A 13,205-nucleotide genomic window follows, 5' to 3' on the forward strand; every position below is an offset into this window, starting at 1 on the left:
GACCGCCTCGATAACAACGCACACAACAGCAAGGAGCTCTTCAACATCGTGAAGGAGCTCTCTAACCCCAGCTCCTACACCAACGGCATCCCGCCGTCTCAAGCCCTATGCGACACCCTCACTGCCTTCTTCCACAACAAGATCATAGACATTCACAACAGCCTCATTCCTCTGACCATCCCTGCTAACCTCACCACACCGGTCCCACCGAACCCCACTGAACACGACCACCTCACTACGTGGACCAACGTGAACACCGAGGACACTATCAAGACCATGAGCACCATCCACTCAGGCGCCCCATCCGACCATCTCCCCCACCACGTCGTCAACAAAGCTGCCAGCTCCATCGCACCCTACCTGCGTAACATTATCAACCTCTCCTTCGAGACGGCAATCTTCCCTGAGAGCTGGAAGCACGCCGAGATCAACGCCCTGCTGAAAAAACCCAAGGCAGACCCGAGCGACCTCAAGAACTTCCGACCCATCTCCCTGCTTCCGTTCCCAGCCAAGGTCATCGAGAAGATCGTCAACACCCAACTTACCCATTACCTGGAAGACCACAGCATATTTGACCCCTCCCAGTCAGGCTTCCGCAGGAACCACAGCACCGAGACCGCCCTCATCGCCGCCACAGACAACATCAGACTCCTACTCGACAACGGCGAGACAGCAGTCCTCATCCTCCTGGACCTCTCCGCCACCTTCGACACCGTCTGCCATCACACACTACGCACACGCCTCCACGACGCAGGGATCCGCGACAAGGCCCTGGACTGGATCACCTCCTTCCTTTCCGACAGAACCCAAAGGTTTCGCCTCCCCCGTACCACTCCGTAATCACCAAGACCATCTGCAGTGTCCCACAAGGATCTTCCCTCAGCCCGATGCTTTTCAACGTCTACATGGCACCACTCGCACGCATCGCCAGACTACATGACCTCAACATAATCTCCTACGCCGACGACACACAGCTGATCCTCTCCCTCACCAAGGATCCCTTCACCGCCAAAGCCAACCTCCATGGTGGTATGAAGGCCGTCGCCAACTGGATGCAAGAAAGCCGGCTCAAACTGAACACGGACAAGACAGAGATCCTCATCCTCGGGCCCAACCCCTCCACATGGGACGACTCCTGGTGGCCTGCATCACTGGGCACCCCCCCCCCACACACACACCTACCAACCACGCACGCAACCTTGGAGTCTCCTCGACCCGAAACTCAGCATGACCAACCAAGTCAACGCAGTATCCTCCACCTGCTTTCACATCCTCCGCATGCTCCGCAAGATCTACAGATTGATCCCGACAGACACACGTAAAACCATCACACACGCCCTCATCAGCAGCAGACTCGACTACGGCAACGCCCTCTATGCCGGAGCCCCGTTCAATCTCATCAACAGGCTTCAAAGAATCCAGAACGCCTCTGCACGCCTGATCCTCGACGTACCAACTCTTGGCTTTTTTTCTATTTGTGGCAAAGGCTACTTCATTTGGAACTACGCAGAGATCTCAAGATGTCAACTTTTGACTTGGCTGTAGACTCTGACTGACCTCTCCTTTAAATGCCAAACCCTTCTCACTGGTCTATCCCGATTCCTATTCCTTTCCCCCTTAATCCGTATCGACAGCCTGACTATTTAGCCTGCACCAGATATAGGATGACTCCAATTTCACTCATTGCTATATTCTTTAACCATACACATGTTCCTAAATATTCCTGCTCTCCCACTTGCCTTAACCTGAACTTTCCACCACCAGAAACCATGTTCACAGAGTGGTCCTTTTTGTCATTCTCCCCCATCCTTGGATTCTTTCTTCACCCATCCTCCAACTCGTCCATTACCATCACCAAATACACCCTGTTACCCAACAGTGATAGGTGCACTCCTTCCTATCAGAAAAGCAAAGGTCATTTGTACCCAAAATCGACTTGACTTACTACCCCTATGTTGTGTGCCTTGCAGAAAATAAATACCACCCTACTGACTTATTTGCATGTCTTGTTTTGCAAACTCCCCCCATCAAACCTTTCTAGGTAAAAGCTGGGTCATACAAAATACCTATGCGTTCCCTTTTGAATTGAAATACCTACATGTCCCATTTTTTTTCCTCTTCAACATCTCCAAGCTTGTGAACTGCATGAGGTCATTTTCTCATAGATGGACCAATATCGTGTGAGGTCAGTGTCTAATCTCTAAAAGCATGAGTAGTATTTGATTCAACGCATATCACCTGTACCACAGCAGATGACCAAATACCAGTTATTCATTTATGCCCAGCTTGATTGCGAGACCACCTTGCAGCATGCTTTCTTGACAGCTTCTCTATGAAGTTGTCACACTTCTAGATTTCTTTCTTCTTTGTCTCTGCCATTGCCCTTCCTACCAGCAACTACGTTTGTTTGTACTCTTCTGCCTCAGGCTGCACCTTGGGCTACACACATCACCCCTACATACACCAGGATTTCCAAGACTCTTCAGCCCGCCCTGCCCACCTTTTAAAGCTGTAGCCCTTAACCAATAAACCTGTCCCAAAACAGCCCAAAGGCCATGCACCAGTAAGCATTTCCTCAACCTGAAACTTGCCATCACCATGCTGCCATCCCGTTTCCTAAATTCACAGTCCAACCCGGTCCCATACCTCCATACACATCTAAGCGGGAACCGGGCATATCTTCTTACCTGAATGTCCCCCGGTCACTTGAATATCTTTCTGCTTTTTGTTTCTTTTACTAATATGTGCCGTAATCTGCCTTCATTCCCCTTCGACTCTTTGGTTCTCCATTCTCATGCTGTCGTAGTCCTTGTCTCCCACTAATTTAGAAGTCCTGAAAGCCCAAATAAGTAAATGAGAATGACATGAAACAGGAGGCCTTGCCAGGTTGACCCACACACAGTTCTCACCTGGCTCATGATCCCTTCCAAAATGTCCAATGTTACTACTCTTTACTTACCTTCTTTTCTTGCACTTCTCTCTGGCCCGTCCTTCTGCTATAGAGACCCTTATCAGTTCATATCCCCAGAATCATTTACCTAAAATAGTTATCCCTGACTGTTGGTCCACAATAGTTTCTGGAGATATTCTTTTTGATCAGCATAATCACGACGTTTACTGCATCCATTCTCCTTGACTCCATTCCAGCCCTACATTGTTGTTTCTCCTCACATTGCTCTTAAAAACTCCGTGCATGCTGAATAATAAGAAAGGATGGGGCCAGAGAGACTTTTACTAACCGCAGCACCCTCCCCATCCTGAGCTTCACAACTTTTCCGGTAATGTCCCCCTCATGCTGTTCCACTTCTGATGTCAATGCACCGATTATATGCCTTTTGATATAAGACCATGCATCAGCTGTCTCACTGACACATTCTGGTGAGTGTGTGAAGCCCAAAACAAGACCTTCCCATTTTCCTAACCCTGCCTTCAACAATTTCATTACCACTACTACTCAAAAGAATTCCAAAAAGGCAGTCTTATGTGAGTCATCAGGCTCCTCTTCCTCAAAACTGTCTCTCTTCAGTAACTACGGAAACCCTCTGCCCCTGGCTCATCAGAACCAAATTCTACCATCAAAGTGATGGGTCTATCTGCAGAAAATGTGTTGCTCTGTTATACCTGTCCAGGAAGTTAATCCACATCTGCATGTCCCATCGCATGTATTCGCAAAACCTTATCTTGTGCTGTTGTTTCATAGCTCCTCTTATTGCAAAGGTCTGTCTGTTAAAATCTTTGCCACGAGCAGCAATTTCAATGCAAAGCCCAGGTGACCTATAACCTATTGCTGCTTCTTTAACTCAAACTTTTGCATGTTAAACTCATGTAACACCCGCATGACCTGCAGCTTCTCAGTTAGCAAGCGGAACACCATGTTCAGCAAATCCAGTCAGTTCCAAGAAATATAGTGGGTGCTGCTGGCCCCACAGTTATCTTAAGGGCTAATAGCATTTTGGAGTCCCTGAACACCTGGACCACCTATCATACTTACTAAAAAAAATTGTCCAGGTAATGTAGCGCTTGCTCAGACCCCCTACAATATATTTGTCATCCATTCCAGGAATAAGATAAAAATATCCGTGTGACAGGCCAGACCATCTTTTCCTTCTCCTGAACAAAGACTAGTCCTTCGAATTTAATTCGAGATAAAGGCGAATCAATTGGGTGCCCCTGTGGTAAATGGAAAGCCAGCTTAAAGTCTGTTTCTCTAATCTCTGCCATTTTCATACAATTAAAGTGGCCTCTTAAATGTTTGAATCAGACAATAAGGAGACATTCTTGTAAATTTAAACATAAACAGACACTTACCTTCTGGCCACAACAGGTGGTGAATTTTCAGGACTACATCCAAGAGTAGGACAATATCCCAAACGTTTTTGACCCGCGGCTATTAACGAGTGTAACAGAATAAATCCGGCATCTTCCGTGTACTTTGAGTGTTGGAACGTGGGGATCCAGTGAAATATGGAGGTTATCTCCCCCGGCATGCAATCAATTAGGCACTACATTTACAGCTTTAGGCATGTCACTTGCAAATCATCAACATCATGAGTTTGAGTCTAATTAGTTTAACTGAAGCCAACAGACCCTTCAACATTGAATGCATTAAAGTGCTTGGTGCACGGCTCCCCTGGATAGGTTTGACGGCTCCCCATGGAACCATGGCGCACAGTTTGGGAACCACAGGCCTAGAAGACTGAACTCTCAAAATGTAATCCAGCATACATCCTATTTACACTTCTTTCTTCAGTTTAGCATTTATGATGTTGGTTGTGCCTTTTACTCGTAACCCCCTATAAGTTGTCATGCTGCCCTCCTATCCATGCATCTTTCAACCATCTGCCAGCTATGGATTCAGTGCCTCTAGTTTGACTGGAGTACTGGCCCATGCCTCTGGTCTACAAAATGGCAGCTGCTCCAATGGCACCGGCTCCTTTCCCAGTGAAGGATTGGCCCATCTCGTTTGTGTTTCGTATATTGAATTGCACTCTCTGGGCAACATTAGGCGTGGCAGACATTAGGAGATCAAATTTACTATTCTAATTCCAGTTCTAGAATATTTCGGGAAAGGGAAACCATCCCCAAATATTCCAGGAGGCTTATTTTACTATTATTCTATTTCCAATCCTGGAAAAATGTTGGGGAGGTTTTAAATCCCCCAAATATTTTTAGGAAGGTTTGAAAAGTAGTAGTTTTGAATTGCACAAATTGCGTTCCTGAGGGTGTAGCTCAGGGCAAAAAAATTAAAATTGGGAATGCCACTGGACCAGTTGGTGCTTTCCATTGCATTGGGAACATACATGCTTGAACTTGCTTGTTAATCTTTGTTAAGCCCTTTCACTGAAATTCCAGAATGCTGCAACCATTCTGCTCATGGTCTAATTTTGCACCCTTCCTCTCCAAGGTGATGCAACCTGGCAATGACCATTACGGGAGAGGTAGCCCTCTTGCTGTGTGCACTACTGAGGCAGGATGACATTATCAACTGAAGCCATATCTCATGTATCTCATCCCCAAATGTTGATGTGTCTATTCCTCTTCAAGCCTGAAAATCATTTTCCTACCACGGCCAGGCCAGGCCAGTCCTCCAAAGATACTCTGGAGTATCTCTATTAAATCTAGGTAGATGGAAAGTGCTGCACTGCTTTACATGTACGTTTCTCAGAAAATGGTGACATAAATGTGTCTGTATTGTTGGACACTCGATCACTTCACGAGCTCCCTTTCTTCAGCCTTCGACCGTTCCTTGCAAAGTATCTCTTTATATAGTACCTTGAACATATAAACATGCTTGCTGACCCATTGCTGCTCTACATAGTCGCCATTCAATGTTCACCTAATGTTGCTGCTAAGCCCATAAATACGCTTCTCCCTGCCTCAATAGTCCTACCCTTTAGGTATGCCCCCTCCTCCCATGTCATCCTGGTCTTTCTTTTATTCAACTGTAAGCTCAACCGCACTGGTTTCCCTTTCCTCATCCCCTCCATCACTCATCCTTTATTTGTGTTGTTCATGTTATGTGCCTACACTCCGCCTCACCTGGCCTGCGGTCCTCTTCCCCCGGGTTATGACGTTTGTCCTCTCTGATGTCACTGTCATCGCTTGCCGCCTATTAACCCCAGAAACGTTTTGAAATGATTTGAAAGTAAAACCCCAAATGGTTCTCCAAGACATCTTGAACCCTCCTATTCGTGCCACTATTCAAGGGAGTAGCCATACATTGCGCAGCAGGGGCAGTGTGATCAGAGGCCTGAAGTCTGAGGCACCAGTTGAACCCTTATTATTACTGTATTTTATTATCTGTAACGCCAGTTCTTGCTTCTCTCTATCTTTCTTTCAAAAATTAATTCCCCAGTGGGCTGTAACTTGCTGCTCTTCTCTCACTCCTGTCCCTTTCAGTCTTCTTCATGGGAACCACCACTACAGATGACCTCTTTCTTTATCACTCCACTTGCCTTTGTCCGCCAATGATGGTGATCTATTTCTTCTCAGTTGTGTTTACTTCCTCCAAAGAAGGCCCATCCAGCTCATTACCCACCAGCTCACAACCCCTTGGATGTTCAATGGCTGGCTTAAAACTGCTGAGCCCCTCGCTCCCTGCTCTGCTATTGCAAACAGTCCTTTGTATTTATAATTCCTCCTTCATCCTCCCAGAGATGTTTGTCTCTCATTCCTCTTTTCCCGTGCCCAAGTTAGATCGCCGCTGCTTAATGCTTCAAATACCCCTTCTCTTGAAGAGAAGGTGCTTTGTACACCTCTGCCCTCTTCTCCTGTTTATAAGTGGCCTTAGTTTGCCTCCCGTCCATTCCGAATGTGGTCGAAGTGGGTATCTTAGCAAATCTACTCCTCCTCACACAGTTCTTGGACCAGAACTGGGTGTGCTTACTTCTTGAGTAGCCCACCATCTTCATTATGTGGTCTTCTCTGAGATCTGTTTCGCCTAATACCATGTTTGCTGCCAGTACCTTTCTCTGAGTTCCTTTTGGCTGTGCACTATCTCTCCTCTATGGGCCACACACTCGGGTCTTCGAAAAAAAGGCTAAATAACTGCCCTCACTCCATTTACTATGGCTTCTTCCCAGGGGCCCTTGCTTTTTACTCTTTGGATGACTGTGTGTAAAGTAATACACATACGAAAATATTACTTTCTGAAGATTTATTTATTTACAGCACCACCAGCCGCAATGTCCTGCTTCTCCCAGCTCATTGCAGCAACTGCCTGGTGACCACACAATCCATTCCAAATTGGAATGTGTAGTGCACATCATGGCAGCACGGCATGAGCACACACTGCTTACCCAACACAAAAACTCTAAAATGTTCCTGAGCCCACACACAAACTAAAGTCTCTCTTTCGATGACCAAATACTTTGCCTCCACTGCAGTGAGAGCTCCAGATGCACATGCAATGGTCCTTCATGGTGTACGTTTGGCAGTCCGTGACCTTTTTTAGGTTTCGCCTTTCGAAAGCTGCGCAAGCAGCGTTTCGCGCAGGCGAAATCTTTTGTTTAGAGTATGTGAGTGTAGTCCCGCCCCTCTGTTCCATTGGCTAGCTCCATAAATGGAGGCTAGCCATTGGAACAGAGATCTGTCCGTCAAAGCCGGAGCAGAATCGTGGGCGTTCCCGAGGCTTTTGCCTACGTCATTTCTCCTGGAAGGCACCGCAACGAGGGACGTCTGCCTGGCATCGGCTAGCAGGTAAGCGGCATATTTTACTCCCGTTCCAGCCCCCCCTCCCGCTGTCCGTGAGCCCGTCCCCCCCTCCCGCTGTCCGTGAGCCCGTCCCCCCCTCTCCCGCTGTCCGTGAACCCGTCCCCCCTCCCGCTGTCCGTGAACCCGTCCCCCCTCCCGCTGTCCGTGAGCCTGTCCCCTCTCCCGCTGCGTCCCTGCTCTTAAAGCGTCTTACCTCCCGCTGTCCGTGAGCCCGTCCCCTCTCCCGCTGCGTCCCTGCTCTTAAAGCGTCTTACAACGGCACACTCCTCAACGCTTGCTATTTTACGAGAAGTCTTCTAAGTATTTTGCTGCAAAATTATATGTCCCCTGAGCCTGCCTTCAGTGCAGAGCCGCACATGGGAGGAGAGAACCCGCGCATACTCCTGCCGTGCTGCCGCCTCCCAGCTCGCCCCCAGCCTGGAGCCGGCGAACTGCCTGCCCTCTGCGTGCTTCAGCTTGTGCGGTGTATGGGTGGATTGTCCGCTGCTTGTCTGTAGTCCGGAGAGAGAGGAGCGGGTCGTGAGCACGATGCCACGGTAAAGGTAAACTGCGCGGTACGGGGGGGATCTGGAAACTTGGGCGGTGGTGACGAATCCAGCCCGGTTTTACTTAAGTTCATCCCAAAGGCATTTGAATCTCATTGTCAAGTGTGTCAACTTTTTACTGGGATTTCGATTGCAGCGTATGCACTTCCGGGACTGTGTGTAATTGATTAACTAAGGCATGTGGGTGGACTTTGGATGTTCTGAGACATTTGACGCTGTAGTAGTGTATTTTACAAGCAGGAGACGTTTGTGTTGTAGTCTTCTGGAGGAGGTAGCATTGTTTAAGTGTCCATGGGACAAAGTTGTCAGTGCTCTGAATTCTAGGACTTGCCAGCCAGATCTGCGGTTACTTCCCCTCCCAACCAGGGTTATTACCTCCTTGGGAGAGGTGCGTCCTGTTCGTAGTGCCCCGTGCAGTTTGCCAGTCCACTGACCCCCCCCCCCCCGTAGAGGGTCTCCTGCCTTGCCACACCTCCATTTGCAGAAGAAAGCAGTGTTGCGCACTTTAGCCACTAAGCATCCCTAACGCGGGGTACACGCTGTCACTCCTTCTCCCAGCCCTCCACGTTTCAGTCTTCCAGGCACTCGACGCACAGAACGAGGGGGTGGGGAGAGATCTCCTTGGCACTTAAAGCCCCTCTTGCGCCCCCTCCTCTCTCACGGGTGACCGCTTAACTCAGCCCAGCTTTTAACCAACGACTGGCTGCATTCTGAACTTGTTGTTTCGTATTCGAGGACTCCCAAGATTGTAAGCAGTGCATTCAAAATCCCAGGATAAGTAAGGTGTCTCACGTGACTCGAGGCTTCTGGGCAGTGACAGCTCACCCTTGTTTATGAGGGAATATCTCCGGCCATGCATCAGGGAAGATGCTTGCTACCTAATTAAACTCTTTAAAAACTGTAATCTGGAGTTTTCCTCGCAAGGCCGGAGACCCACTTTGTTTGTGAAACCATCGGCTTTCTTTTCGACCAGTTCACTATTTGTTAAAGTGGTCTATAGCCTTCAGAGAAATGTGATTGCTCCAAATGAGACCTTACACTGTCAGAGCACCCAAGCTGCTCTTTGTCAGACAACTGTGGTTTACAGGTTGCTTGTTTTAACTAGTGTAATTGTATTTATACAGCACTTACTACCCATGAGGAGGCGTTGAGCGTTTTTTCAGTGGGCACCAACTCTTCATACTTTAACATTAGAGATGCCAACACAAATTGCAGTGCCTCTTTGTCGTAAACCCAGGGCAGTGCTACCACTCATGCTGTTAAAGATTCTGCATGTCTGGGTTGGCTACTTTCTAGCTCTGATCGTTTTACGTGTGACTGGTGGCAAAGCAGCTAGATTGTGCATACAAAATCCACAGCAGGTGACTCGTACTGCTCATCACAGACCAAAATAAAATATCCATATTGATTAACATGCATCTATTTACATTTTGTAGCAAATGTTTTAAATGCGAAAATCGCATTCTGGAAACCTTCACTGTATACCTGGGCCCACATCCGTGTTTGCCTGCTTAGAAACCACACTACTGTGTTGAGTTAATTAGCACGGTGCGCCGGGAAACAAAATAACCGGGTGTCACACTTCAGCTGCTGCCTCTTTTGAATAGACTGTTTGCATGATTTATGTCAACATTTATCGCAGTTAGCTTTTGCTCTGGGTGGGTGTGTGTGGCTCTGGGTGGGTGTGTGTGGCTCTGGGTGGGTGTGTGTGGCACTGGGTGTGTGTGTGTGGCTCTGGGTGGGTGTGTGTGTGGCTGGCTCTGGGTGTGTGTGTGTGGCTCTGTGTGTGTGTGTGTGTGTGGCTGGCTCTGGGTGGGTGTGTGTGTGGCTGGCTCTGGGTGTGTGTGTGTGGCTCTGTGTGTGTGTGTGTGGCTGGCTCTGGGTGTGTGTGTGTGGCTCTGTATGTGTGTGTGTGTGGCTCTGGGTGGGTGTGTGTGTGGCTGGCTCTGTCTGTGTGTGTGTGGCTGGCTCTGTGTGTGTGTGTGTGGCTGGCTCTGGGTGTGTGTGTGTGGCTCTGAGGGTGTGTGTGTGTGGTAGTAATTGCTGTCTGCTGAGCTCGTCCGTAGGGTACAATAGGTCTCACATTTGCGAGAGATTAAGCTAATGGCAATGTAATTGACAATGCATTTATTTATCCGTTTTCAAAACCAACACATAAATAGAAATTTTGTCATTTACAATGCCAATAGCTCTAACTTTTCCAAAGGCGAAACCATTGCATTGTAAATGCTTGTTTAAGGGGCCAACCTGCTTGCCTCATTTTTGTCATTGGGCCCCACTTCTCCTCCCTGGGGTCGCTCCCAATTCTCCCCGCTCCCCTGCCTTAATTTGGGATGAGGTAGGTGAATACACATGCAAAACCATCTGCAGGGACCCCCAAAGATACTCCCATCTTGGTCCATCCTAAACTTTTACACCATTCTTGGTTCCCTCTGGTGAGGTCATTACCCTGGGGATGCCACATCTCTAGAAAACGGAGCGCCGTTCAAGGCTTTCTCTCGTCCCGGACTCTCCCAATGCTCTGCGTGGGGCCCACCTTAGGAGCAAAAATATAACTTTACTTTTGAGTGGCAGATATTCTTGCACTAGACCTGTTAAGAGCCTTGAAAAACGAATGCAGAAACAGAATACAAATCGTTTTGTTTTTTTACTGGTGAACCATCTCCTGGTGTTTTCAGAATCTTCTGAAAATTAGGGTAGTGTGTTTTTTTTTATGAAAGACAGATATGCGTAGAATCTTACCTTGCAGATTTCTTTAACTCTTAAGTTCTGTCACACTACTGCCAACAGCTTGCATATCCCCTCTTTATTTTTATTAACCAAGGCAGCAAGTGAAGTACTTTCATGACACTGGTCCTTGGCAAGATTGATAAAAAGCATACCAACGACTGGAGGTAATTCCATAAACCAGCATTCTTATTCACAAGACAGTTCTGCATAGTGTGTGAATGGTCAATGCGTTTCAATATGATAACATGTTAAACGTTTGTACTTAAATGTTTGCTCCAGTATTTAGAAGTATTTGAAGCAGATTGTAGTGCTGTGTAAGCCCCCTCTGCCACTGAACGTGATGGACTGTAATTTATCCAAATAAATGATGTGGTGAAAGAGAAACGGCCAGTTGTACAGAAGCAATGAAACGCTATTTGTTCTCTCTCCCTTTGCAGGCAGTAGTGGCCCAGCCTCCTGTGACGTGGCAGAGTGTGATGCCTGAGAAGGCACTGGGGCCGGGGTATGTGGGTATGGCATCCGTAGTCGGCGTGGGCAGCTGCGACAGCGTGGCCAGCATTACTTCCAACCACTCTGCTCTGGTAAGTGGCCCTGAACGACTGTGATGTCATCTAATTTTACTTCTGGTGGTTAATCGTTTTGTTTGTTCAGGCGCTTAGCAAATATCGAAATTGTCAAGCTAATGGGAGTGTGTTAAAGGTAACTGTCTTGAGTCAGCCTCTGAGGAACCTGCACTTTCCCCTAGAATTCTGGAAAACCTCCACCATCCAACTTGAAGCTTGGAGAAAATGGCAGACCAGGTCCAAGAACCAGTATGACAGTTTTGTATTGGGATCCCACTAATACACCTGTACTACTTAGACCGAACTGTAGGCAGGGACCTCAGCGCTGCGGGCACAGCCGGCCAGCATCCCTCTGCTTTCACTCAAGGGACTGTAAATAGGACCTTGTCCGCCGAGGGAGAGTCCTATGGACATTAGAAAATGGACAGCACTTTGGCTATCGGCGATTATTTTAAGGAAAATGAAAAACTGAATAAAGGAAAAAAAATTGAAGATCCACAGTCTCTTGTCTATATATTCATTGGGAAAACAATCATGACAATGTTATATGTGACTTAACAAATACTGAGACATCATTTATCATAACTGTGTATTCAATCTCGAAGGGTGCTGTCCATTTTCTAAAGTCTAGTTAGTCAAGGAAGTGGAGTTTCTTATCTTCCTTGTTGGGTTTGTATAGGGATTACATTCCTGGTTCTAGCACCTTCGCTTTGGACTTAGTCGCGGTACTTAAATAGTGGTGCAAACGTCTTTGCCTTAATCCCTAAAAAAAATCTTGTTTTAGAGTCCTATGGACAGGCAGCACGCAGATTATGCTGGCTGTGTTTGGATGAGATCTTGTGTATAACCTTCATAAACATGAGAACTCCCCTATCTAGACCTGTGCTGCTTCTCTCATGCCACTGAGGATCTGGCAAATGTCTAATCGAAAACCAACAGAAGCAGTGAGTGATAGGTCTAAGCATAGGGCCGGTTAACTCTCTTCTGCACAGTGCTGGACGGGACTCTGGAATATTTCAAGAAAAAGCTGGTGGATAGTGAACTGTCTGTTGCTTCGGCTGATTCAAATACAACCAGAACGCAATATCTAAAAGTACATTGGCAATTTAGATGTGAGATTATAGATTTAGTGGTAAATAGATTGATGGTTATGCAAACTGAATCACTCGCAGGTTGCAGAGTCGAATATATGTGAGTGGGAAAACAGACTTGGAAGACAGGGGTCGAAGAGAGATGTCCGATTCTCAGGGCTGCCAAGAAAGCCAGAGAAGGAAGCATTCTGCGCTCCTTTCTCACAGCTTTAGGCTTATAACTCATGGAATTAGAATTCGGTCCGTCCTTTGAGTGCAGAAAAAGACGCAACCATTCACTGCACAAGGAAACCTGGATGAGGAATGCTAACCACTGCTGTGAGGACGTCGCAGTAAAAACAATTTAACTCCAATTAATTAAAATAAAAAGTTGCAGTAAGTGCCTTGAAAAAGTGAAGACGGGAGAGAGCCAAGTGTGATTAATTGGCTGCTGTGCAGGGGCAGGAGTCTTTCTGCTGAGGGGTCGCATACGGAAGAACAGGTAGTGACAGTCGAAGGCAGCAAGTTTTGAAGGGGGAAGGACAAGGCAATGGAAAGGGCAAAACTTGTCAGGGTTGCGAGAT

General features: G+C 47.3%; 1 protein-coding gene across 2 annotated transcripts in view; it reads left to right on the top strand.

Annotated features, from left to right (window-relative positions):
• C5_1H1orf116 (chromosome 5_1 C1orf116 homolog) overlaps positions 1 to 13,205 on the top strand; it is a 119,296-nt gene that overhangs the window by 50,119 nt on the left and 55,972 nt on the right. For both annotated transcript variants that reach the window (XM_078644534.1, XM_078644536.1), the window contains exon 2: positions 11,426 to 11,569. In XM_078644534.1, the coding sequence (XP_078500660.1) occupies positions 11,465 to 11,569 (105 nt within the window). In that variant the 5' untranslated portion in view covers positions 11,426 to 11,464. The remainder of the gene's footprint in view (positions 1 to 11,425; positions 11,570 to 13,205) is intronic.

This window comes from Lissotriton helveticus, chromosome 5_1, assembly GCF_964261635.1.
Source record: "Lissotriton helveticus chromosome 5_1, aLisHel1.1, whole genome shotgun sequence".
Taxonomy (NCBI): domain Eukaryota; kingdom Metazoa; phylum Chordata; class Amphibia; order Caudata; family Salamandridae; genus Lissotriton; species Lissotriton helveticus.